This window comes from Nipponia nippon, unplaced genomic scaffold (genome assembly GCF_047370975.1).
Source record: "Nipponia nippon isolate SJK-2023a ecotype South Korea unplaced genomic scaffold, ASM4737097v1 scaffold_3, whole genome shotgun sequence".
NCBI lineage: Eukaryota > Metazoa > Chordata > Aves > Pelecaniformes > Threskiornithidae > Nipponia > Nipponia nippon.
Window position 1 is genome coordinate 103670676 of NW_028262347.1, and position 24518 is coordinate 103695193.

At 35.4% G+C, this 24518-nt stretch overlaps 1 protein-coding gene across 10 annotated transcripts in view; it reads left to right on the forward strand.

Moving 5' to 3' along the window:
* PPP3CB (protein phosphatase 3 catalytic subunit beta) overlaps window positions 1-24518 on the forward strand; it is a 73636-nt gene that overhangs the window by 13562 nt on the left and 35556 nt on the right. For 7 of the 10 annotated variants that reach the window (XM_087763942.1, XM_087763935.1, XM_087763938.1 and 4 more), the window contains exons 3-12: window positions 1068-1192; window positions 4451-4562; window positions 5437-5582; window positions 10943-11082; window positions 11180-11257; window positions 11347-11441; window positions 12981-13106; window positions 15668-15745; window positions 20298-20382; window positions 21275-21372. In XM_087763942.1, the coding sequence (XP_087620068.1) occupies window positions 1068-1192; window positions 4451-4562; window positions 5437-5582; window positions 10943-11082; window positions 11180-11257; window positions 11347-11441; window positions 12981-13106; window positions 15668-15745; window positions 20298-20382; window positions 21275-21372 (1083 nt within the window). Of the gene's footprint in view, window positions 1-494; window positions 626-1067; window positions 1193-4450; window positions 4563-5436; window positions 5583-10942; window positions 11083-11179; window positions 11258-11346; window positions 11442-12980; window positions 13107-15667; window positions 15746-20297; window positions 20383-21274; window positions 21373-24518 lie in introns of all 10 variants that reach the window. The other 3 variants (XM_087763939.1, XM_087763941.1, XM_087763943.1) reach the window with 2 other exon arrangements.

Consider the following 24518-nt stretch of genomic DNA (forward strand, 5'->3'; position numbering starts at 1 on the left):
AGTTCTTGCAGTGTTTGAGTAGAAATCTTAAGAAAAGTGACATAAAAGAGGACACATTCTATTTAGTCTAATATTTTGTAGGTCACAATGACAAATGGTCTGCTCCAAGGGAATAACAACCTCTAAAGTGTGGTGTGCCATATCCAATATTTCTTTCCAAAATTAGAACTTTTTTTCCCCAAAAATATTTACTGATAAACTCTGAGAAGTTGGAAGATGCTATTCTTCAGTTGATCAGTGACATTTTGCATCAACGGAAGGCATAGTCTCTCAAATTCCTGTTAACTGTTACCAGCAATACCTCATGCAGAAGCGAGAAGGCAGCTAGCTCCTGACTCACGAGCTGGGAACTCCTGTGGGAATGAGGAGTTAGGAGCAGTTGTCTCTTCCATACTTTACTTTCTTTTTTTTTTTTATAAATTGTGAGATGACCTGGCTTTGCTGTATGCTCTTCAAAATCTTCCCATCTGCTATCTTTGGCACTTCTGCCTTAGGTTGCTGACCACTGGTCTTGTCCTGTCTCATATTATAAAAACACAAGAAAAATCCACTGTTGAAATAGTGAACATGGTTATTTGAAGGAGAAAAGTAACTGAGCAAAGAGAAGATAAGATGATATTAAAAGGTATGTTAGTCTGACTCAGAAACAAAAGCATACTCCCTGCTTTTTGCAATCCCACATGGACACAGCAAATTCTTGCAAAGCAGCAGGCATTTTCAAATATGCATACCAAGGAGAATTTGCAAAGATGCCTAAGGGGTTGGGGAGGACAGTAAAGAGCTGCTGACAACTTTCAAGACCTCAATGCTCAGTGCATTAACTGTGTTTGAAAAATATTCCACAATCTGCTAGACTCATAGGGCTATCATCAGTGTTGTCACAGGTAGCGAGGACAGCATCTTAATGAAAAGCAAAGGGGGAAGCTTCAAAAATTTCTGATATTCCTGCTTTATACCTGCCTTTCCTCTTAATTAGAAGTACTTTGTGGCTGTTTACTTAACTATAACTTAGGAACTTTCCTGTTAGATTTTTTTTTAATTAATTTGAACAAAATTTTTGCTTGCAGTGTGTGGTGATATTCATGGCCAGTTCTTTGATCTAATGAAGCTGTTTGAAGTGGGAGGATCACCTGCTAACACAAGATACCTCTTCCTCGGTGACTATGTAGACAGAGGTTATTTTAGTATAGAGGTAACTGAATATATTAATCTGTTTTGTCCTAAATTTTTCTATAAGCACACTTTCACGGAGGTTTTCAAATGAAATTTTAGGTCTGCTTTAACATGTGAATGTGTTCTTCCTTGCTGTGCTTTCTCCTATGACAAAGGCCTGTTTACAGGAGGATATTCACCAGCTGTTTGGACTGTCCTGTTGAAATCACCAGACTTACTCATTTTTCCTCTTCTTTCTTTAGTTAGTTTTTAAAAATTTGAATTCTATAGCAATATTTTACATAATCCTGCTTCTCTGGTAATATGCAGGAAGGTGTGTTGGTATGTTTTTGGAGAACAGGTAAGTCATGACTGCAACGTCTTTTAATTTATTATAACTGTTTATCTGTATAAAGTAGATTCATTTTACCTATGTAATCAAATGGTTTTTAATGATTATTAATATTTTTCTTCACTAAAATTCTGAGGGCTATTACAGACATTCCCTAAGGATGACCTGTGTTTCTGCCATTAATTTTTCAGGTATTTTGAATACAAATAATTTTTTTTTATTTTCAGCATGTTTATTAAGTATGCTACACTCCAGAAATACTCACTTATTCATATCTGTTAGTTTCAGAGCGATGATTTTTAAGTTAACTGTTCTTCTGGAGCCAGCTTGGGAAGTGCCTGAGCTTAGAATCTCTTCATAGATAGCAAATCTAAGAGAGTGGTGTACCATTTCAAATAGTAGTTTGCAAGTCATGGTGTATGATACTTCATTTCTGTATAACAATTATGCTGTTCTAGTAACATGTGTGGATATATACTAGAGCGGGCATGCAGAGTGCCTTTTGGGGTTGTTAGGGATGGTGGACAAACCGGAGATGCAGCAAGAGTGATTGCCTCAGTCATTTATAAGGAAAAATTCCAACAGACATTCCCTGTTTATTAATTTGATCTTCTTGGCCTGTTCTTGATGATAACAAATAATGTAATTGTTCTTGAAAAGGACATTTACATAGCAACAATATATGTTAATATATCAAAACATGGTGTGAAGGCTTTTCAACCGTTACACTTACCAAAACTTTTGAAGAATGGATGTTCTTGAATATATTAATAAGAACAGGCTTAATTTTTTCCTCATGTGATTTTAATTTAATTTTTAATACAATGTTTGGCATGTTAAATATACTTGCGGAATATGTAAAGAGATGCTAAACATACTCTTGAAAACCACTCCAGGGTTCTTAAAAGGCTTGTCTTTCTTCATTGAGATAATCTGCTCTCTTCTGCTCTGAGTGGCTGTTGGAACATCAGTGAAGTACATGGCAGATTATCTGAATGAAGTTGAATTGCTGCACGTGCATGAAGGTGGGGCTGTGCTTTGTAGTGCTGTTGAGAAAGAAATAAGTGGTACATGAAAATCAGCCGTTTGTTCTCCACTTTAATGTTAAAAACAATTTTCCTACTTAAGTTTTTGCCTTAATTAACATTTAGGAAGTCTAAGTTGACCTCCAGTAGTTTTCATATATGGTTACTCTAAAATCTTAGTGATTGGAAATGTAATATACTTTTGGTAAAATATTTGGCTTTTCACAGAAAAGTGAAGGTGAAATTTTCTAAAAATGTATGAACAGTGAAATTTGATTTTTCACTAATAAATTCTTAATCAGTCTGTCCTGAAACATCTTTAATTGCATTGATATTTTAGTAGTAACCCATTTCGAACTAAAAAATGTCGTCACTTCTAATAGGAAAGATAATTACATGGTACCGTGGTTGTATATAACAAACTGCTGGGCTCAAGATGGAGTCCTTCACATAAGTGTGTGCAAATTCTTCTTTCTGTACTGGAAGTAACAGGACATAGAGAACTCTGACATTAATCTGTCTGTATTTAATAATAAAAAATAAATATGCCAGTACAGGAAAGGTTAAAAAAAAAATCTTTTTGTACTTAATAGGTAACATGCTTGAAAACGTGTAAATCTCAGCAATTCAATCAAATGTAGTATCCATTCACTGAAAGGAAGGCACTATTTTGCCACTTTTCTATTAAATGTTTTCAAGGTTACCAGCTTGTATAAATTTTTCATAGAAACTGACTAAACTAAAACAGTTCACAATTGTAGAATTTGCCATATTAATTCATGTATTCATTTGATGATAAGCAGTTGTTTTGTAAGAAACTGATTATGCTATCTGCAGTTTTAAAGAGTCTGGGGACTTTGCAATATATCAGGATATTTTAGAGTTACTAAAAACATTGGAAAGCAAGTGGTATCATTAGAAAAATTACTATTTTGCATATTTTTACTAAGAAGATAAGAAAAATTCAGGAATTAGTTTAGCTAAACTTCACAATAGAAGACTGATGTATTTCTCCATGTTTGCTGTGTTTTTTAGAGTGTTCTTTTGTTTTCTTCCTTCATGTACTTACTATTCTATGCAAAATAACTTTGAAGAATGGTAGCTTCAGGGTACTCCTATTGATTAAGAACAATAATAATGACAACTTGCAGGTGACTTCAATGTAGTCCAAAACTTCTGGGGTTTTGAGATTTCTGTGCTCAGTTAAAAATACAAGAATCAGATTTGAAATTTAAGAAATACATTTCGGACATCCAAGACTGCTGGGTGGTAACAGACTCTAAACTGAAAAAAATGTGCATGTTTTGTAGCTCTGTCCTCAACTCTGTTCACTGCTGATATTGTAATAATAATGATATATGGGAACTTATTATAATTCTTTGAATTTGCTGCTTGAACACTGAATAAACAACCAGCTTTCCCAGTCTTGGGGGGAAAAAAGGTTTACTCTGTCCATTCTTAGCTTAAACATGATCTCCAAATGATATACCTGACTGTAATGTAAACAGTTCTGTGCATTTTTTAAATTTTAATTTCTATTAATAAATGTCTGCTTTCCTTCTTATGCCAGTGTTTAGAATCATATTATAAAATCAGATTTTAGGCATAAACACATACATTATTTGTCTAGATGAAAGTGTTCTGCAGTATAATTCTGCTGAGTTTATTTTATCATTGAGTGTCCAGTAAATATAAGTATTTTTCAGCATTCTGTGCGGCTGTTTTTAAGAAAAGTAATAAGCAATTTGCGTAACTCATGTCCAGAACTGGACTCGGGAAAGTAGTGCTGTATTTTAAAATGGCACATTAAGCTCTACTTGCTTTTGAAGCTGTTAACATTCTTACTCAATGTTTCTCAGTAATGATTTTTAAAGTTCTTATAAACTAGTGTATTTTACTGGATATCTTTGTTTTTCAACAGTGTGTGCTGTACTTATGGGTCCTGAAAATTCTCTACCCAAGCACGTTATTTCTTTTGAGAGGCAACCATGAATGCAGACATCTAACAGAGTATTTTACCTTTAAGCAAGAATGTAAGTACTGTCTAAGAATATAAAATTAGCTTACTTCCAACCTGCTGATCTACGGTCTGTCATTTTGCTTGAGAGGTGTTTGTCTCTTAGTTTAATTAAGGTCTTGCAAACATTTGGAAGCCCCATTGACTTCTGTAGAATTGCTTGCAGTGGAGTGCAAGTTATGTAGAAAACTGCTGTCTGTAAAGATATATTATGGAGTAAATTTTGATGTAGCAATCCTGATTTTAAAATCCTGGAGAGAGGAAGGTTATTTTGCTGTCTTGGCTATAATCGGGAGTAAAAAGTCGCTTGCTGAGCAGCATTGTGAAGCTAACAAGAAAACCCTACTGCCGAGTAGTTTTTCCTTCCAGGGAATTGATTTCAGCTATACTAGTAAGATAACTCTTCTGGTGATGTAAGCTGCTCCTCCATTTGAAGGCTCGTGTAAGTATTGATCCAGTGATAAATGGATCATTTGCCCTGGTAAAACCCTCTCTGATGTAGGTAAAAGTAATGTTAATCTATAAGCAGTTCTTAGCTTTTCACTGTAAATGAGATATCACAAACTTCTCAGTAGTATTTTACACTGAAGTATGCTGTATAATTGTATAATGCAGAATAATTCTGTGATTTTTTTGAAAACAAAAATAGTTTCTCCACACTTGAGATAACAGAAGAAATGAAAAAAGTTTATAGTTCTGGAAGAGAATATGTCTTAGAAATGTGCTTGCTGTTGTAGTGTTTGGAAATGCTCATATAAACCCAAAAATATTCATTGCTTTTTTTTTTTTTACATATTCACTTTGAGATTTGCTCTTAGAATTATGATCCACTAAATTACTTCATCTGTCTAATATGGATTTCTTAATGTTTTATATTTTCTTTCCTGCAGGTAAAATAAAGTACTCGGAGAGAGTCTACGATGCTTGTATGGAAGCTTTTGATTGTCTCCCTCTTGCTGCTCTTTTAAATCAACAGTTTCTTTGTGTTCATGGTGGACTTTCACCAGAAATTAATACACTAGATGACATTAGGAGAGTGAGTATTTTGTGTATTTGAAAATAAGTGGAAATACAGATATTTATATGATACTATACAAAGTCATGTTTGTGAAATTGTCAGTATATTGTTTTCTGTTCTTGGCTCTTTTGGAAGTGTAAATCAGGAACTGAAATGCAGGCAAAGCAGTATCATAATTAAAAACTCTTGGATTATCTAGTGCATTTTCCATTAGTAGATCTCATTGGGACAGCTGGGACTGTTACAAAATACACACAAAAAAACCCCTCAAAAACTCCGCGTAGTTTCCTGAGACAGGTAGTACATGTAAAGAGCTTCATATCCAATTAAAACAGTGCTTTGTAATTCTTTCTAGATAAGAGCTAGTGTTCTCATGGCTTTCAGGACAAAACTCGTAAAAGTTAATTGTAGTCTTAGAATTGTTTGGTATATCAAACATCATATTTCAGTTATTCTTACATTTCTTTGAAAACTTTTTTTTTTCACTCTCTTGATCATGTGGATTTTGGTTTTGAAAGAGTGTGTAATTGCAGTAGTTAATAGAAATTCAGATTGCTATTTAAAATGGCAAATTTGGTAGGCGTTTGAGTAACAGCTGTGGAGTGCTTCTCACTGTGGTAAATATGCTGAGTATATCGGTAAGAAGAATGAAAGCAAGTTTTAAAAATTATGCAATGGAAACACTAAATAGTGGTGTGCAATTTAAAGCAAAGAAGATTGTGATGACATGAGGTATCTCTTTCTAATAACTGGGTTTCAACTTGCATGGACTGCTGATGTCAGGTGAAGATTGTGTCAGATGGGAATTTTCAAACTCAATTGCTTTCCTGTTTGCATACTCTTTTTTGACTTATTGTAGTTAACTTTGCCGACATCTTGACTGCTGCATTTGGATATTCAAAACCATTCCTGTTATGATTAGTAACAGCTAAAGTGTAGTTGATTTTATCTTAAAATATAAATAGGTGGTTCTAAGAAAGCTTTGGGATTATCATAGAATCATAGAACACTTTGGGATGTAAGGGACCTTTAAAGGTCATCTAGTCCATCCCCCCTGCAATTGGCAGGTAAGGATGGAAGAAAAAAGGTGGTTTATCCACATATGGAAGAAGGTATGTGGGGGCCTATTTCAAAAAAGATCTAAATATCCGAGAGAAGGAAAAAGTATGTTCCTAATTTGGTTTTATAGTATATAAATATTGATGGCCCATTTTGTCTTTTATCTTCATTTATTATATTTCTCATTTTCTTAGCATTTTCTCCTTTACTTGTGCGCCTTTTTTTTACCTCTCCCTCTCCTCAGTTTTATAGGCTGCTGTCCAGCTGAACCTCATTTCTGAATTCAACAGATTTTTTTTTTTTGTACTGACTGGCCCATTTCAGAGGCTGGAGTGTCAGCTTATTTCACTTACAGATAATACACTGCCAAGCAGCATGATGTGAGAGGAGAAGAAAATGGTAGAAACAGAAAGGAAGCATATTTAAAAGCTCAGTGGTGTAAGGGGGAAAATGTACTGAGGCACATTCCATTTTCAGAGCAAATACTAATGCATACAGAAATCTGTATGCATTGTGCAGAGAAAGAGAAGTAAGAAAACAGAGCAAGTAAACGGTGCTATTCTGACAAGACCTTAACACTTCTCACATTACAGATGAAAAGAAACATGGTCAAAGCTTTTTGGAAAGTAGTATAACGGAAACATAGTCTGGAAAAACGCTTTGGAAAGCCACTGTCATAATAGGATTGTGATTCATTTTTAGTCTCAGTCTTGCAGCTAATCAGGTTTCCAAGTGTCAAGTAAATTTAATTAAAAGGTAATTCTGTCATCTTGGCCTGTACTTTCATATGTGCTTGTATAACACTCAAGGCTACATTAGGATGAAATATAAACTTGTATGTTTTTATATATGTGAAAATCTACATTGTGTGTTGCTTCTGATGAAAACCACATTTATAAATGTAAGGCAGTGTTATTACAGCTGTTCTTTGGGCCTTTTTTGTTTTTTAAAGAATCATCTGGTAACTTGGAAAAGGCACTATTCATGGGTTGGCAGCAGCTTCAATAGCTGCATTAGAGCTTGGCATGCACTGATATTGTAAATGTATTTAAATTAAATGGGTAATGTGAAATGCTCTTTTTATATCTAGGAAAATATCCTATACTTGTGGTACAAGTGTGGTGTGTGAAATGACTTTTGTAAACAGTCGAGACAATTGTATAATATTACAAGCCTTCTGGTTTATTAGCAAAACTTCTTATTAAGGAGAGGTCTTCTCTGCAAACATGTGTAGGCATAATCATCTGGCATAAGAAGGGAAATCACAGCTCTCTAAACAGTATTGGAATCACCTAAGAAAAAAAGGAAGATTCTGTGCAGATGCAATTTCTTCTGGGTGAAGTCTTTTATCAGTATTATTGACATTCAGGAAGGGGATTAAACGACACAAATTCAATTATTATTTTTGCTGGCATAAACTTATTTCCAGTAGAGGACAGCTATCATAGTAGCTATGACAGTAAAGCCTAACCAGAAAGATTGCTGTAAGTGCTTCTTATTTCTGGGAAAATGGAAGTTTGTGAAACTTGCAGTAATCTAATTTTTATTTTCTGAACTTCGTTTACACAAATGTTCTGATTGTGTTGGTAAAGAGTGTCTCTTTCAGACACGTGTCCATCAATTTAGAGATGCTATTTAGTTGATTTCATTTACACTGCCAAGACTTCTGCTGAAACAAAATTCCAGGAATTTTAAGCCTAGTGATTTGTAAGGAGGGAAGTGTCCAGATAAGGTTATGGGGACTCTTAATTTAAAAAAGAGAGACAGAGAATTTTCTTCCTCATTTACAACAGATGGTCATTCTTTTGTTTAGTTCTTGGTGATACTAAGGCTTGATCAGCAAAGCGCCTTGAAATATATGAGGGCACTGCTGGAAATCTGTCTTTATAATACCTTGCTTCCTTTCTGTGGTCTGCTGAAATTTCCTTTTCTTTAGTAAAATATAAGATGACTGCCACTCTTCACTGGCCTTCACATTGTTTTTAGGGCTTTACTATGTGATAGTTCTTAGGAAAATTAGGACAGATTAATTAAAACTGGTGTCTGTATCTTCAAGTATGTGAAACTTCTGTGAAGGTCTTTTGCCTCAGAAGTAAAGTGGTTTTAATGTGCTGTACCTTAATCTACCTCCAAGGTTTTGCTACTCCTGAATTTGAACATCCATGTGGAGGTATGATGCACTTAAGTTTAGTAGCCCTGACTGCATAATACCTAGAAATTAATTTAGATTTAAATATCTTATGGTATGTATTAAAAAAATACACTACCTATTTCCATTTTAACACCAGATGCAGTGATTCTTATTCTTGAATGAAATTGTCTTTCTCAGTTACCTTAGTCATATTTAGAAATATGTTAAGCTAATTTGTATTGAGATTCTGTTTTGTCATAGTTGCAACATACTCAGAAATAGTTAATCAGTAACAAGTGTTTTGAATTGAGTCATGTCCTTTGTTAACTTTCTTGCTGTGCTGATGTGTAGAGAAACCCTTAAGTTGATTGTTCTGATTTGATATATGCAATCTGGGTTGAGTAGCTTGCAGTGACATTTCCTTAAATTTTGAGATGTCTTGAGAACCATGCCAGGTGGTAGACTGTCTAGTGAAGGAGACACTGATTTGGTGTGTAAGTAAGTATATTTATTTTTTATGAACTGACCTCCTTACTTCAAGAAATGGCTAACTTATTGTTCCAGTGCTATGAGGAAGTAGTTTGGGAGAGAGGTGCATTGCTTGCAGCAACAAAACTTTTTATTTATAGTGTCTCTATCCATTTGGCCAAAGTCATAAGGAAAATCCTTGAAGAATAACTCAAGAAAATTTCTTAGAAATGCTTTCTAGACTTTCAGCCTTCTGTATTGCAGGAAACATCAATCGGCAAACAGTCGAATCTTCCTTGCGTGAATGCTTCTGTTAGCTTCTGGACCCAAATTTATTGCTGGAGGTTTAGAAACTTGATGGTTTAATCTACAGAAATTCAGGTACTTGCAGAAGTTGATGGACTGACTTCTTCAATCTGGAAGAACTATTCCATACCGGGTTTATCATCCAGTGTGGGAAATGTTAAACCACTGGATTTTTAATATTGAATAAATTCCAACAACAACTTCAGTTAATACCTGCCTTGCCATTATCTGGCAGGAATTTGTAAAGATCTGGACCTCTCCACTTATGTTACAGGTGGCAGCCTCGGGAGCTCTGATTTTCCAGGGCATGAGAGAGCTTGGCACTACTGCTGGTTCCATATTTGAATGGATTCCTATGGACCGTTAGACTCAAATTCACCAGGTGCTCACCAAACCTCCCTTCGAACCTGTCATGAAGAGTTAAGTGTTCTCTAGTACCATCAAAGTCATCTTCTTTGGTATGGGAGGTAAAGTGAGATAAATGCACTGTCCATCAAAGAACTGTTCCTACATTTCTTGGATAAAATCATCTTGTGAACAAACTCCAGCTACATAAAGATCAAAGAAACTTTACATTGAATCTGGGATATCTAATTTCATTTCTGGGACATCAGAGATTGATTGACTCTTACTTACTTAAGCAGGGTATTTTCCTTTTATGTTAACAAATGCACTGTCCTCCTTACCTTTGCCCCTTTTAACTGTGGTTACTAGGAAAGTTGCAGGCTGCTAAAGCAGGTGTTTCCAAGTGGAAATCTGTAAAGAAGCAGCTAGAAAAAAGAGAACAAGCAAGCAAAGGCATCTCCAAAATGCTTATGGCCCGTTACGCCAGGGCTATAGCTGAGAAATAAAGCCTGTATGAAAGAAGTCTAAGATGGCTAAGCTAGTCACCTCTTCATTGCATTGTTAAACGATTCGTTATGGAGACAGGTGTTTCAGGGGTTTTTTTGGTTGGGATTTTTTTGGTTTTGGATGATATATTTAATCTCTTCTAGTCAGTGCTAATTATTCATGCTTTTCTTTTATCATTCCTGTTTTCTGTACTGTTTCTCTTTGCTAATTCCTGGTAGTGTCTCCAGATTGGTAGATATGGCATGTGCATGAAAAAGGACCATTTTGTTCCTTGTCTGTAACTTGACCTTGTATCACACATATCCATCAGTCTGGAATTTATCTCCCTTCTTTTTACAACTAATAAATCTTATTGCTCTTAACAGGTTTGGTTCTTTTGGCATGCCTCTGCCTTATTTCATGAGGAGGAGAGGAAAAAATATGCAGAAACTACTTCTCTTTGATATGGTTGGGATTTATTCTAAAAACACTTAGTATTGATGGATATGTAGCTTAACAAATGTGTAAAACTTACTGGTGTAATATTCAAAGAGTCTTTGTGCTGTTGCCTTTTCTCAAACAGTTAGATAGATTCAAAGAGCCTCCAGCATTTGGACCAATGTGTGACTTATTGTGGTCAGATCCTTCAGAAGATTTTGGAAATGAAAATTCACAAGAGCATTTCAGTCACAATACAGTCAGAGGATGCTCATACTTTTATAGGTGAGAGCATGCTATGATCTATTTGATGTTTTAATGCTGACTCTTGCTGCATATTTTAAGATAATTTCTTTTACTCATAGTTGTTTTCCTTTCACAGCTATCCAGCAGTTTGTGAATTTTTGCAAAATAATAATTTATTGTCAATCATTAGAGCACATGAAGCACAAGATGCAGGGTAAGTCCTTCAAGAAATTATTCACAGTGTAAAATAAAAATTAATTGCTTGTTGCTGTAAGATGTAAAATAATCTGTTTGGTTTTGCAGTTATAGAATGTACAGGAAAAGTCAAACTACAGGGTTCCCATCATTAATAACAATTTTTTCAGCACCTAATTACCTGGATGTCTACAATAATAAAGGTAAGAACTTGTTATTAATAACTGTATGTAATACTAAAATAAAAATGTCTTACTAGGTAAGTCATCTAATATCAACAATTTTTTGCCAGGTAAGAAATCAAAGGACAAAAAAAATCCGTTAATAAAAGTTATATTATGAAGAAGAGCACATGACATAAATGGTGATCTCCTATAAGGGTACCTTGAAGCACAAGTGTTGGCGAATGTTTCCTTTGTAAAAACTGTTGCTATGTAGTACTTCTGAATGCATCACCTGGTGTTTTCCAGTCAGGCAAGGCTTTCCTGTGCTGTGAGTTTTCACTCCTTGGGTTGTCTTTAGTTTGTGAACTAAGTAAGGAAGGGAGGAAGCACTGATCAGCAGCCTATGCATAAGGTAGTTTGTGTTATCATGGCATCTGAGAGTCTAATTGTGATGGTGCAGGGCCATAATGGCCATGTATGGGAAACAAAGAAAGAGCACGTACAGATCTAAATACTGATCACCATTGGAAATGTTATTAGGGAGGTGTAAAATAGAAGGAATTAATTTTTGTCCCTCCTCTGCTTAAGATAAAGTTGCACAGGAAAAACATGCTTAATAGTGTGGAGGAAGATTTACAAGTCAGAATTACAGAGAAGAGCTTAGCTGTGAATTCATATTATTCATAGATGAGAACAAAGTTCAACAACAGAAATAATTAAAAATAAAGCCTGCTGAAATTCAAGTATGATGTTAAAGTATGGCATTTCAAGTATGTGATGAATGAACAACCTCCAGATGTTCAAATAGTGTTCCTTTGAAAGCAAGACCTCTTTTTTATGAAATACATTGCATTTTCTCCCACCCACCTCCAAAGAACCATGCCCCCAACCCATAACACTTATGTAAGGTGATTAACTGTGTAGAGGAAAAGACGAGCTGTTGTTACTTGCACTGATTGTAGAGTAAAGGAGAAACAAAAATAGCTTCAACTGGCTTTTTACATTTTTTCAACATCTCTGTGGATACTGTGTTTTAAGAATCCTTTTTCACATCACCTATTCCCAGTGTAATGCAAGCGTAAGTATGGAGAAATGCAGTCAATGCTTATTTAGCTTTAGAATGCTTCTGTTTTTCTGTTTTATTTCTCTGCTTCCCCTTCTCCCTGCTCTTCTAGATTTCGATGGTTTTACTCCAGGCTTACAATGTGGGAAGACACATATGAAGAATAAAACCTGAATCTGGATATACTGCTGTTCTGAGTTAGGATTTTGTTAAAGTTGCTGAAATTATACCTTTTCAGGACCTTTTAAAATCTTTGCTTGTTATAGACCTATAATAGGATGGTAAAGAACTATATTGACATGTAAGAGTGCCTTAAACTGCAACATGTGCAATAAAAATCCAAAGTTCTCCATTAGAAATCTGTCCTGTAAATCCTGTGAAAGAAAGAGAATGGAGTATCTCTGGGATTATTTTGTCTATAGTATAAAATAGAGCTAAAACAAACCTGTGACTTTACATTTGTGGTACTCGCAAGTTTTAAACATTTTTTTCAAAATGTCTGAATTTTATTTTAGCTGCTGTATTAAAGTATGAAAACAATGTGATGAATATTCGTCAGTTCAATTGTTCTCCTCATCCTTACTGGCTACCAAATTTTATGGATGTTTTCACATGGTCTTTGCCATTTGTTGGAGAAAAAGGTAGGCAAAAGTTACACATCGATGAATATCTTTCCTATTTCTCCCAGATTGGTGTTGGGAAGATTTTTTTTTTTTTTTTAAATATATTTACCAATTAAGATAATTGCATATTTTTTTTTAAAATGGGTATCTGTATTTGTCTTTATCAGGTAGAAGATTTGGTGAAGTTGTTAAACTGATTTGGAGGGGTTTTTTGGCATGTGAAAATGCCGTTTCTGAGAAAGGATAGACTGAAATACAACTTGTTCTACAGGTTTTGGTTGTTTTCTTCACCTGTTTCAGTCAAGATAGTTGAAACTGCATGTAGTAAAGCAGAGGTGTTAACAAAAATGATAATTTCCCTTGAAGATGTATACCTGCATTGTTGAGTAGTACCTTTGAACTGCATTTGAAGTCAATATGAAAATTGTTCATATTCTACAAAATGCTAGGTTACATACATTATTAATCTTGTATAGTTATAGGTATAAACTATGTTGAGATGTTCACGTAAAATTTTAACTTTTCTATATAGTTAGATTGACCTTCATTAAAGATAACTTCTTCAGTTATAATTTTTCTTGTAAAAAAGATAATTTAGCACAGATCCTCTTCCCCCCCCCCCCCCCCCCTTCCCCCTCTAGAGTTGATAACTCTGAATCTAGGACACTGGGGGCTCCAAGTAGTCTTCAGTTAAAAAGCAATGAGGTTAGATGCTATTTGGGTCTGTTTAAAATCCTTCCATGACAGGAACTGCTCTTTTTATAAGAGAGATCTGGGAAGCTCTTTAAATTTCTTTGAAAAGTATTCTTGAGATGATATATTTATGGTCATATAAACCTAGGATTCTAGATTTGTTTATATTGTCTTTAGTGAGCCGTTAAACATAAATAATTTGGACGCTTTTTAGTGTGTCTAACCCACTCAACAATTTTTTTTATTTTTAAATGGAGGGACCTGACATTTTAAAGGAGATTTTTTGTTTCTCTCTCTCTTACCTGATGATGCGGCAGATAACGTTTTCAACACCAAAGGGTTAATACTGTTTATTTTGCTTTTGTTATGATGCTGGTAATGAGACACTCAAGTACTGTTAAATAAGTTGCTCATTGACCCACTGTATGCTTAAGACTGCTGGAACCATGGCCCTTGTAGTTTGTCTTGCCTTTGGACAAATACATGCTTCCACTTTTGGTGAAGGATACAGTGTCAATATTGTCTAGTCTGTGTTGAACAGATTGAAATCAGAATAATTTCCCCAAAATTACCCCAAAACCTCTCTTTATTCCCCAAAGCCCCCCAGCTCTTCGTGAACCCCCAAACCAGGCACCGAACCCCAAATCCTGAGCCCTTTGTGAACCCCAAAACCAAGGGCTGAACCCCCAAACCCCCCCAGCCCCTCAGACACCCCAAAACCAGGCACTGAACCCCCAAAACCAGGCACTGAACCCCAAATCCTGAGCTCTGAGCACACCCCAAAACCAGGGGTTGAACCCCCAACCCCCCCCCAGCCCCTCAGATACCCCAAAACCAGGCACTGAACCCCCAAAACCAGGCACTGAACCCCAAAACCCTTCAGGAACCCCAAAACCTCTCTTTATTCCCCAAAGCCCCCCAGCTCTTCGTGAACCCCCAAACCAGGCACCGAACCCCAAATCCTGAGCCCTTTGTGAACCCCAAAACCAGGGGCTGAACCCCCAAGCCCCCCCCAGCCCCTCAGACACCCCAAAAACAGGGAATGAACCCCCAAAACCCTTCAGGAACCCCAAAACCTCTTTATTTTTTTTTTCATTAGAGAGTAACTCTTTCCCAAGAATGGAGAAGAATACCATAGCAGATAACACAGGGATTGTATGAATTAGTCATGAATAAATGTAGACAGGAATTTACAGGGTTTTTAACCATCTGACTGAACCTTCTGGAATAGGTTTCTGAACACTCTAGGGGGAGGAGAAGTTCGACTGTTTTAAGAAAGAGTCTGATATATGTGCGAAAGATTGAGTGGCAGAATAGGGAGATTCCTGGAGAAAGACAATACAAGCTTTTTGAGACAAGTTTGTGTATCCGCTATGTTGATATTTTTAAGAGGAGTTTGAAAAGACATGTAATTTGCACCATGTTTATATCATATTTTTCTGCTTCAGTTCTTCTGCTACATGCCTGCAGGTGCCAGAAATGGAATAGCTTTCTCATTTTAAACCTAAATTTGAGCAGTCAAAATGCTTTCATATTTAAGTAAATTTTGCATAAAATCTAGTTCAAATACTTATCCCAATGTAAAAATAGTAATACACGAGATTGTTATCTAAAAGAACTCCTTGTAAGATAGGAGAGAAAGCTCTGCTGTGTTCTTTGATTGTTAGGTGGTATAATTTTTAACTGCTTATTTTTCTGAGCTTTTTAAATTCTGTGACAGTGCACATCAAGAAAAACGCGTATTTTTGAAACCAGATTACTAAGCAATGGCTATGATGTGGGAAGTTCATTCACTATAGTTGCGGGTGACTAGTTACGTCTTGTGTGCACGGAAATATTTTAAATTCTACAAGGAATGAATTAAGATTTATTTTTTTCCTATACAGTAACAGAAATGTTGGTGAATGTTTTGAGCATTTGCTCTGATGATGAACTGATGACAGAGGGAGAAGATCAATTTGACGGTAGGGGTTACTTTAAGATACATAAATCTTTTTAATGGTAATACCTTGTGAAACACTAGTTAGCTTAAACTGGTGTAATATTACCTGGAATTTGAACAAAATTGCTTTCAAATTTTTCTTTAGATAATGACACTTTGGGGGGGCAGAGAAGAGAATTGTGGTTTTGTGTTTGTGATCAAGAAGCAGTAGTGGTATCCTTTGCAAATACTCATATCTGATTTCTGTTTAAAACTGCAACTTTTCATGGAAAATCCTGAGCGTTTCTTGGCACTTTAAATTTGAAACATACTAAACTTACTTTGCTAATATTTAGAATAAATTTATGATAAGATCTTAAATTTCTTAATGATTGCTCTTCAATAAAGAGTTGATATAAGTGAAAGTCAGATATAGTATTTCTTATGGCAAAGTACTATACAGAAAGTATGAAATACAAGTTTAAGTCTTGGTGTTTAAGTTTAAAGCATAAAAGTTAGGAGAACTTTTATATGTACGTTGCCTAATATGTATTTATGTAATGAATTATAACATCTTTCTATCTTGTAAACTATGATACAGTAGATTGTTAAGGAGATGTTTGTAGCATGATGATTAAGAAGCAACATTAACATGAAGACCTAGCATATTGCACTTTGTTGTTTTTTTACAGTAGTGCTTAATGTCACACCTAAAAGTTTCTCAGACTTGCTTCATTTTATCCATTAACAGAACTGATTTGGTGGATTGTTTGATGATGGGGGAGGAGGAAGGAAAGTTTCAGCAGCCTTTGAGGAACACTGAAGATCATTTATAAAGATATTAGAGACATGACCCCATTCTTAGTGTTTGAGAACTAGTGTGTTCAAATTCAGTAGCAGAGTAGTGTTGTATCAAGCAGCTGTGTGTTTTAGGTTGGAATGCACTGGTTATGAGCCACTTGAACTTTGCTGCCTTTTAGATTGTTGCCAGAAACGTGAAAACTTAGAAGTAGTCTCAAATGTGATCCTGCAAACAGTTGATTTATGTTTTTCATTCAAGTAATCCACTAAATTGAGCATAAAGCAATTACACCAAGCATTTGCAGGGGAGGGTTTGGTGGTATTCTGAGATGTTAGGATTTAGGTTGTCCAGCATAAGTGCAGTCATCAGTAGATTGCATATGCCCTGTCTTCAGTACGATAGTTGCAGTTCCTAATTTGAATTATTTTATTCTTATGTCTCCTTTAACAATTTCTTTGCTTGATGCATCTCTTAATGCCACCTAGGTACTGTCTACGCTTGATCTTTCTATGTGAATGGATTTTTTTTTTTAACTGTTGACTTTCAAGCTTTCACTTGTTTATCATCAAATTTTAAAATACGCTCGACAATTCCACTTCTTGTTCGATGAATGCATTTTTAAGTGTTGCAATTTTCCATTTTATTTTTTCACATTTCTTCTCCATTCCTTCTTTATTACCACTGCCAAGTTAAATATCTTTATTTTATTTGTCTCACTCACCTTTTTCTCCATCGTTCATTTCCTTTTTTTCTGGACTCTCCATCTGAAGAGCGACTCATATATGGCAATAAAAAAGGTACAGACCAGACAGAGTAGGAATGTTTTGAAATATGACTTCATAGAACCTGGCAGTACAAGTATTAATGCAGAAAATACCTTTCTTTTGAGAGACATATGTAGCATTTTATTATTATTGCCCGTTTTAATGGGATGTTTATAAAGGCTTAGGTATTTTGTTATCAGAAGTCATATTCCAAGACATCTGTCTTTCTGTGCATGAATTTTTTTCCTCCTTTCCTCCATTCCTTTTTTTTTTGTAGAATTTCATTCTTTTACCTATTTCTAAAATTTTATCTTTGGTCCTGCATGTGTAGGGAGCGTTCAGTTGTCTGTCTTGCTCTTTAATGATTTTATTGTGAGCTTTTTTTTAAGATTGTGCATGGAATGTGTTTATACAATGTTCCAAAACCTGGTTTGTATAGTACTTTTAGTTCCCTTCAACTGAGATGTCAAAAAGGTACTTTTTGATTGTATGTGCAATTTTGAAGATGGCTGGATACCAAAATGTACAAAGAAGTCTATGAACTTAAATTCATGGTCTATCACCTGTTTTTTGGAAATTCCAGGGTAGATAATTCTGTGCAGAAAAATTCTTCTGACCGTTACTTACCTAATAATCAGTTTGCTCTCTGTATAAATTTGTCACTTCCAGAGAATATTTCTAATACTTGATAATGCATTAGATTATATAGATGTTTCCAAAGGTTATGTGAATTCTTTGGAACATAATAGCATGAGCATTTCAGAATTTGTTTCTTGTGCAGGCATTGGGAATGGAGAATGGGAGAGTTCTTTGTCATATGTCCTCTAATTTAGGGTGTAATCAAGACACTCTTCTGCAAGCAGCTGCCACCTTACTGTCTCTTCTCTGAACTAACCAGGATTCACTGGCCACGTTAGCGCAGTGCTGCAGCCTGGAGTAATATGTTTGGCCTTTTGGCTTGGCTGTGTTGCTTCTGGAGGGCTGGGACAATGAAAGATCATGTTAAAACAAAAAACAAACAAACACCAAAACTACCCAAAACCAGTCTTTCTCCTTTTAAGGCACAGGGAGCTTCCAGAGTTGAGATATGGGCACTAGCACTGCCTGAAATCTTTTCAGCCTGCATGTTACAGTTCTGCAGCAGTGTAGCCCTCAAATAGGTGTAGGTAGGAGGAGAATTGAGGGAGTTGTAGGGAAAGATTGATGGTCCCTCATTTAGCCCTAGCCTTTTCAAAAACTCTGAGAGAGTCCCCTTCTCATTCTAGATCCTCAAGCTGTTATTTAAGAGTGTTCAAAGAGAGAAAGTAAAAACTTCCAGAACTTTAAAAATTAAAACTTAAAATTTTAAATAAATTATTTTCAGTAAAAATTGCATGTTTCAGCCTATCCTATTAAAAGTTTTTCCTGAGCTTTCTGGTTTTTTTTTGTTTTGTTTTGTTTTGTTTTTAAATTTGGAATCTGCAGTTCATTAAGGTTGTTCCTTTATCTAAAAAAGCTTTACTTAGTAGTTCCTTGCTTTTTCATTTCGTTTAAATGGATTGGCAGGTATTTGTCATACCCTGAGATTCTTTCATTGTGTTCATACAAAAGTTGTCTCTTGCTCCCTTTTTTCTTTGTCACTACTGTACATTTTCCTTCTTGTGTGATTTTGTTGTTGTTGTTTTCCCCTATATGCCTTATCTTATGTATTTTATTCGGTTTGGTGTTCAGGGTGGGAAGTCTACCCAGTCTTGTGCAACAGAAGGCCTTGCGTTCTTGCGGCTGTGATCTGAAAAGGGTGACTGTTGCGCGAGAGTGTATGTACTCTCATGTGGAAGCTAAATACGAGTGAGCAGGGATGAAAAAAAGCTTCTTCCACAGCTGCCTTTTTTGAATGCAAGTAGACAAATTTGTGGATATGCAGCTTTCCTCTGCCCACTTCTGTGATCATCTCTTCTGCATTCTTGCAAATGAGTTTGGCAACTTTTTAATGAGTACCTTTCTCCCAGGGTTGAAGAACAATGATATATGGAAGATCTGGAATACCAAACAGAGCTGAGTTTGTTCACTTTTGGTCCCCTGTGGTTGAATTCAAAGTATGACTCAGTTACTCTTATCTTGGTGTGATTAATACTCTCCTTCCCCAATGGCTGAGGAGAAGTAAGGATTTTAGTTTTGGTATCTCCTCATCTACCCGTACTGTTTTAGTGGAATTGAGGAGTCAGCAAAAGGAAAGGAGGAGGGGAAGGATGACTTTTATGTGTTGAAAAAAACCGGCAATACCTAGTGTTGGAGAAAGGAGCTTCCATTTTTATAATGTCAAGGCAGGCAAAGGTGGCTCTCCTTCCCAATCACAAGCCTCCTTTGAGTTTTGTCTTCACTTTTGTCTGTCACAAATGGTATCTCTGCTCTGTAGAATACGCAGTATTTACTCCAGATCGTTGGTATTTGTAATTTCTGCATATGATGCAAACCTAAGATGATATGGAGCATAGACTTAAGTCGTCAGGGAGGTAACACTGCAATTCTTTGGCTTTTTATTTTGTGGGGTTTTGTGTGGGGCTCTGTTTTGGGGAGATGACATAAAACCAAGCAAACAAACTACTGTTTTCTCTCCGACAGCTGTGTAAGAATTAGCAACAAATCTTTATTTTTTGTGGCTTTAACATGTCTTTGGCTTCTATATTGGGCTGCATGCCTACATCTTGATACACACAGATGTCAGTGAAGAATTTCAAGTGTAAAATTTAGGCAAATGAGTTATGATAGTTACTACACTGTAGTGGCGGCAATTTAGATGCTTGCTAGCTTTAGGAAATCACTGTGAGCATCCTAAACTTGTTTGTGTGTGTTTTGTGGACACAGAGGTGATGGTGGTTTTGATGGCATTCTGAAGCCATAATTTTATAACTTTGTGCCCTTAAGTGTTTGGGTACTGGCCTCCTGTGAAGAGTACTGAACTTAAACAGTTGTGTTGAATTTGATGCGCTTTGTGATAGTGACCCTGTAAATACTCATGAGCTTGAGACTCTCTCTTATTCCATTGAAAGTAGGTACAGCTGCCGCACGGAAAGAAATAATCAGAAACAAAATTCGTGCAATTGGCAAGATGGCAAGAGTCTTCTCTGTTCTCAGGTACTTGCATGACTTCTGCATTCCTAAAACCCCTCTTATTATGTATATTAGGAAAACATCTCTGTTCCAGGATAAGGAATGGCAGACATTTTTCAGGGAGATAATTATGCATCAGAATCTTATTTGGCATATTGATGCACCCCATTGGGGTTGGTATGTTCGGTTAAAAAATATTTTTAAGTTATTTTTGAGGCATATTTCAAGAAATTAGAGAACACGATCTTTAGTTTACAAGTTATTTGCCCAGCCATTAATTATGAGTGTTGGAAAGACAATACCAAAATAGAGAGATTGAAATCAAGGATGTAATGGAGGAGGTCAGGACTGGCTCAGAAAATTTCTGGCATACCAGAAAGTTGAGGACTAGGGGGTTTTGTTTCAGATTTTTGTTTGTTTGTTTTCAGCCTTTAAAAAATACTATTTTCTTGTACCTGTCTAGATCTAGAGATTCCATGATCACATTTACCCAAAATTTATAGTTTTCCTCAGACCGTAATTGTTCAAATAGGGATAATATTTTAAACTTGTTATTTCCTGAAGCATAGACACTTTGAACAAAGTTGTGGATTGTTTCATGGCACTGAGATATGTTCAGTACCTCATGAGGCATTCAGTGCTAATTTCAAAGCTAATGAGCCTGCATGTGAGTAATTGCTCAGAATTTCGTTTGGAAGTAATCAGTATTTCTAACTCCTTAGGCAGAGAAAAGACTGGTATGGAATAGAAATATTTTCCCATTTCTAGTTGCTTGAATTTGAATTTACATTCAGTCTTGACATACATAAAGCACAGCAAAACTAGGCTCTCCCTCTCCCCATCCCTTATTTTACTTTAATGCAAGTTTTCATGAGTGGATATTTAAGGTTTTGTTACTGGTTTTTTCTCACGCCAGGGAGGAGAGTGAAAGTGTGCTGACACTCAAGGGTTTGACTCCCACTGGAATGTTACCTAGTGGAGTGTTGGCTGGAGGACGACAGACCCTGCAAAGTGGTAATGATGTTATGCAACTTGCTGTGCCTCAGATGGACTGGGGCACATCTCACTCTTTTGCTAACACTACACATAATGCATGCAGGGAATTTCTTATGCTTTTCAGTTCTTGTCTTAGCGGCTGATACAAGCATAGTGTTATGTGTTAATCAGGCAATGTGAAATGGATACTTAACCAGGGTATAAAACTAAAAGCAAATGAGTTCAGCGGTGTCAGGCCACATTTTTCAGACTTTGAGCTTCCTTAGTTTACAATTTTTCAGGTGGCACAGATGCCTGAAGTGGGGTCACCTTATAGATCTGGTATTGAGGCGTTTGATCATTACAGATACAAAAATGGCAATGTAATTTTGCATCATTACTTGTCTGCTTTCCATTAAAATGGTTTTATTATAGATGTGTTAGTATTTTCATTGACAACGTCAAGTACTTGTTGATATTAACAAACAGCTACAGGCTGCAGAGTTCCATATTACACTCCACTGATAGATTGCAACGTGCTACGTTTTGTACCCTGGTAATTAATGCCAAAGTTTGTTCTCTATGTTGTTTGTCAAATGTTCTATGTATAATTGATCTCCCTGAATTGTCCTTGTAACATGCTGTTTCCTTCCTCTGCAGATGTAGCTGCTTTCTTAGATCTGTCTGTCTCTCTCTAGGTATAGATGTATGTCTGTATAAGTGTTAAAATTAAACCACTATCCCAGACACTTGTCTGTCTCTTGATGTAGAAGCAATGTTGTAGCACCTTGTTTTTGAGGTTTGCTGCATTTGCTGCTGCACATTGTCTGTGCATTTTGAACAATAATGTACTTGAAAAATATTCAGTAATTGTTATAAAACCAGTTGAGAATAAAGGGATTGAATTTAAAACTTGTAAATAAATCAAAATAAAAGGGTGTTATTAAGTGTGCATATATTTTTTTTTTTTTGCATGAAAATAAAAAGAACTCTATACAAAATATACCTGTAATCTGGCTCATTGAATATTTTGTAAAAGGTTTTTCTTCTTTTTTTTTAGTTTGCTGAATCATTGGATCATATTTTTCTCAAGGCCCATAAATGATTAACTAGGCTTAGGGAGAATGCTACGAGATTGTACCAAATGTATTAAAAGAATGAAGTCCAGGTTTCTGTTCACAGTGGTGGATAACTAAAATATACCAGTCTGGAACTGGACTTCCTATCAGCAGCACTCTTAACGTAAATTATTCAAAGACTTTTTATTGGCCATCTTCAGGCTTTAACAGAAAGTATAAAACTGTTGTGTGGGACCACTGAATTTTATAACTATTGAAAGATTGTGATATATGAATACCACTTTTTACACAGTCTGTTTTCCAAGAGTAGCTGCTTTTCTAATTTTGTGATTTAGGCTGCTTATTTGAATTTTTTAAATTTTCTATGTAGTTTTTTTTTTAAAAGCCTTTCAGTACATTTTCTATTAAACTATCAAAGCTGTTTTTTAATAGCTTTGAAACATGAATGTCACATTTTAAGTAATTTTTCAGTGGACATATAATGTCTACAAGTAAGTTTATATGTCCAGTGTATGTATGTGATTGTTTTGTGAATGTCTATAACAAGAAATGGTGTATGTTTCCTAATCCATCCAATTATTCCAAAAGCATATGTTCTAGTTTTAATTTTCATTGTTTAATAAGATACTTTATTATGCTTAAAAAAATGAGTCTGCATTCCTCTCGCTCATTTAACAGATTTTTATCCATGTTGCATTACAAATACCAGAGAGGATCAAACTGACTAGAAAATTTTTTTAACATAAAACATATGACTTCCTACCATTACTGAAAATGTGGGACATTTGGAAAGTATGCAAAATGCATTTTGGATTTTTGTGGGTGTGTTTTTTCCTTCACTAGAACTTCTGATGGCAATATTCCTTGATGGACTACATTAGTATACCTCATTTGTTTTAGTCATGTTGATTGTTCAAAATAACTCATGCCAACTGTTAGTTCTCCTGAAATTGCAGTAACTTCTTCTTACTGATAAGAATTTTGTTGATTCAGTCTTGAAAAACTAGAGGTTTTCAAATTATTGTGCTTAATTGCAAAGCTAGAAGTAAACCAAAAATAAAATAAAACTTCACTAATTGACACTTTTCTAAACCATCATAATATGAGTGAATTCATATTCTTGGCAAAAATATGGTCACTGGTAGTATAGTAGGATTTCTTACTACAAATATTTAATTACTTGTTGAAGTATATTGCACTATGTTGATCAATATACTATCAATAATTTAAACTAGTCTAGATTTGAGAAAAGAAAAGAACATAATATTAATTGTAGGGGGTTTTTTTTATTCTATTCTTTTGTTTGCTTGAAAGTTCACAAAATTGTCCAGTATGTCATGGGTTTTCCAGGTTTTCGTCGTACGAGTGCTCGTTTTTCAATGGCACATTGAGAAAAGGTCTAGTTGTGCTGGTTGCTATTAAATCTATAAGAAGCTTTGAGAGCTATAAGAAATTGCAGTGTATATCTACATTTCTCTAGAGAGCTGGGCTGAAATTTTTTTATCAGGGCAAGTATATATATAGAGACATATATGTAAGTCACTATTAATGCAATGCATATGCGATTTTTGCATATATGCCAATTATAATTCTTAATGTCAGTAACATATTCAGTACTAGATCTTAGCAAATACCACTACTGTTTGGGGAATTTGTTCAGCTACACATGCTGTCTTTTGTGAGATACTGGCCATTCTCAGGGGAGAGAAGCTTGTTGGCATTGACATAATGCGGAGCAGGGGACCGAACACGTTAGTCAGTCTAATACAACTGCTTTATGGGCAACGCTTGAACAGGTTCTTACTGCAAAAAAGCAGTCTGAGGGTGAAATACAAATTCTAACTGTACTGAAAGGGTTAAACAAAGACAAGTCAGTTAAAAAAGATAATTTTGGAAACAGGTGCAAAACTACATCCTATGGAAGAAGTCAATATATTTTTTTTTTCCCAGAAATATATGGGTATCTTTTTGAAAAACAAATTATAGGTTATTTTTTAGGTAGCTTCAATGTACTAGGATATAAACAGGCTTTGGGAAATCATGGCCTTTGTGTGTTTCTACATTTTTTTTTTAATGTAGATTTATGGTTTTTATTATTTACGTTGC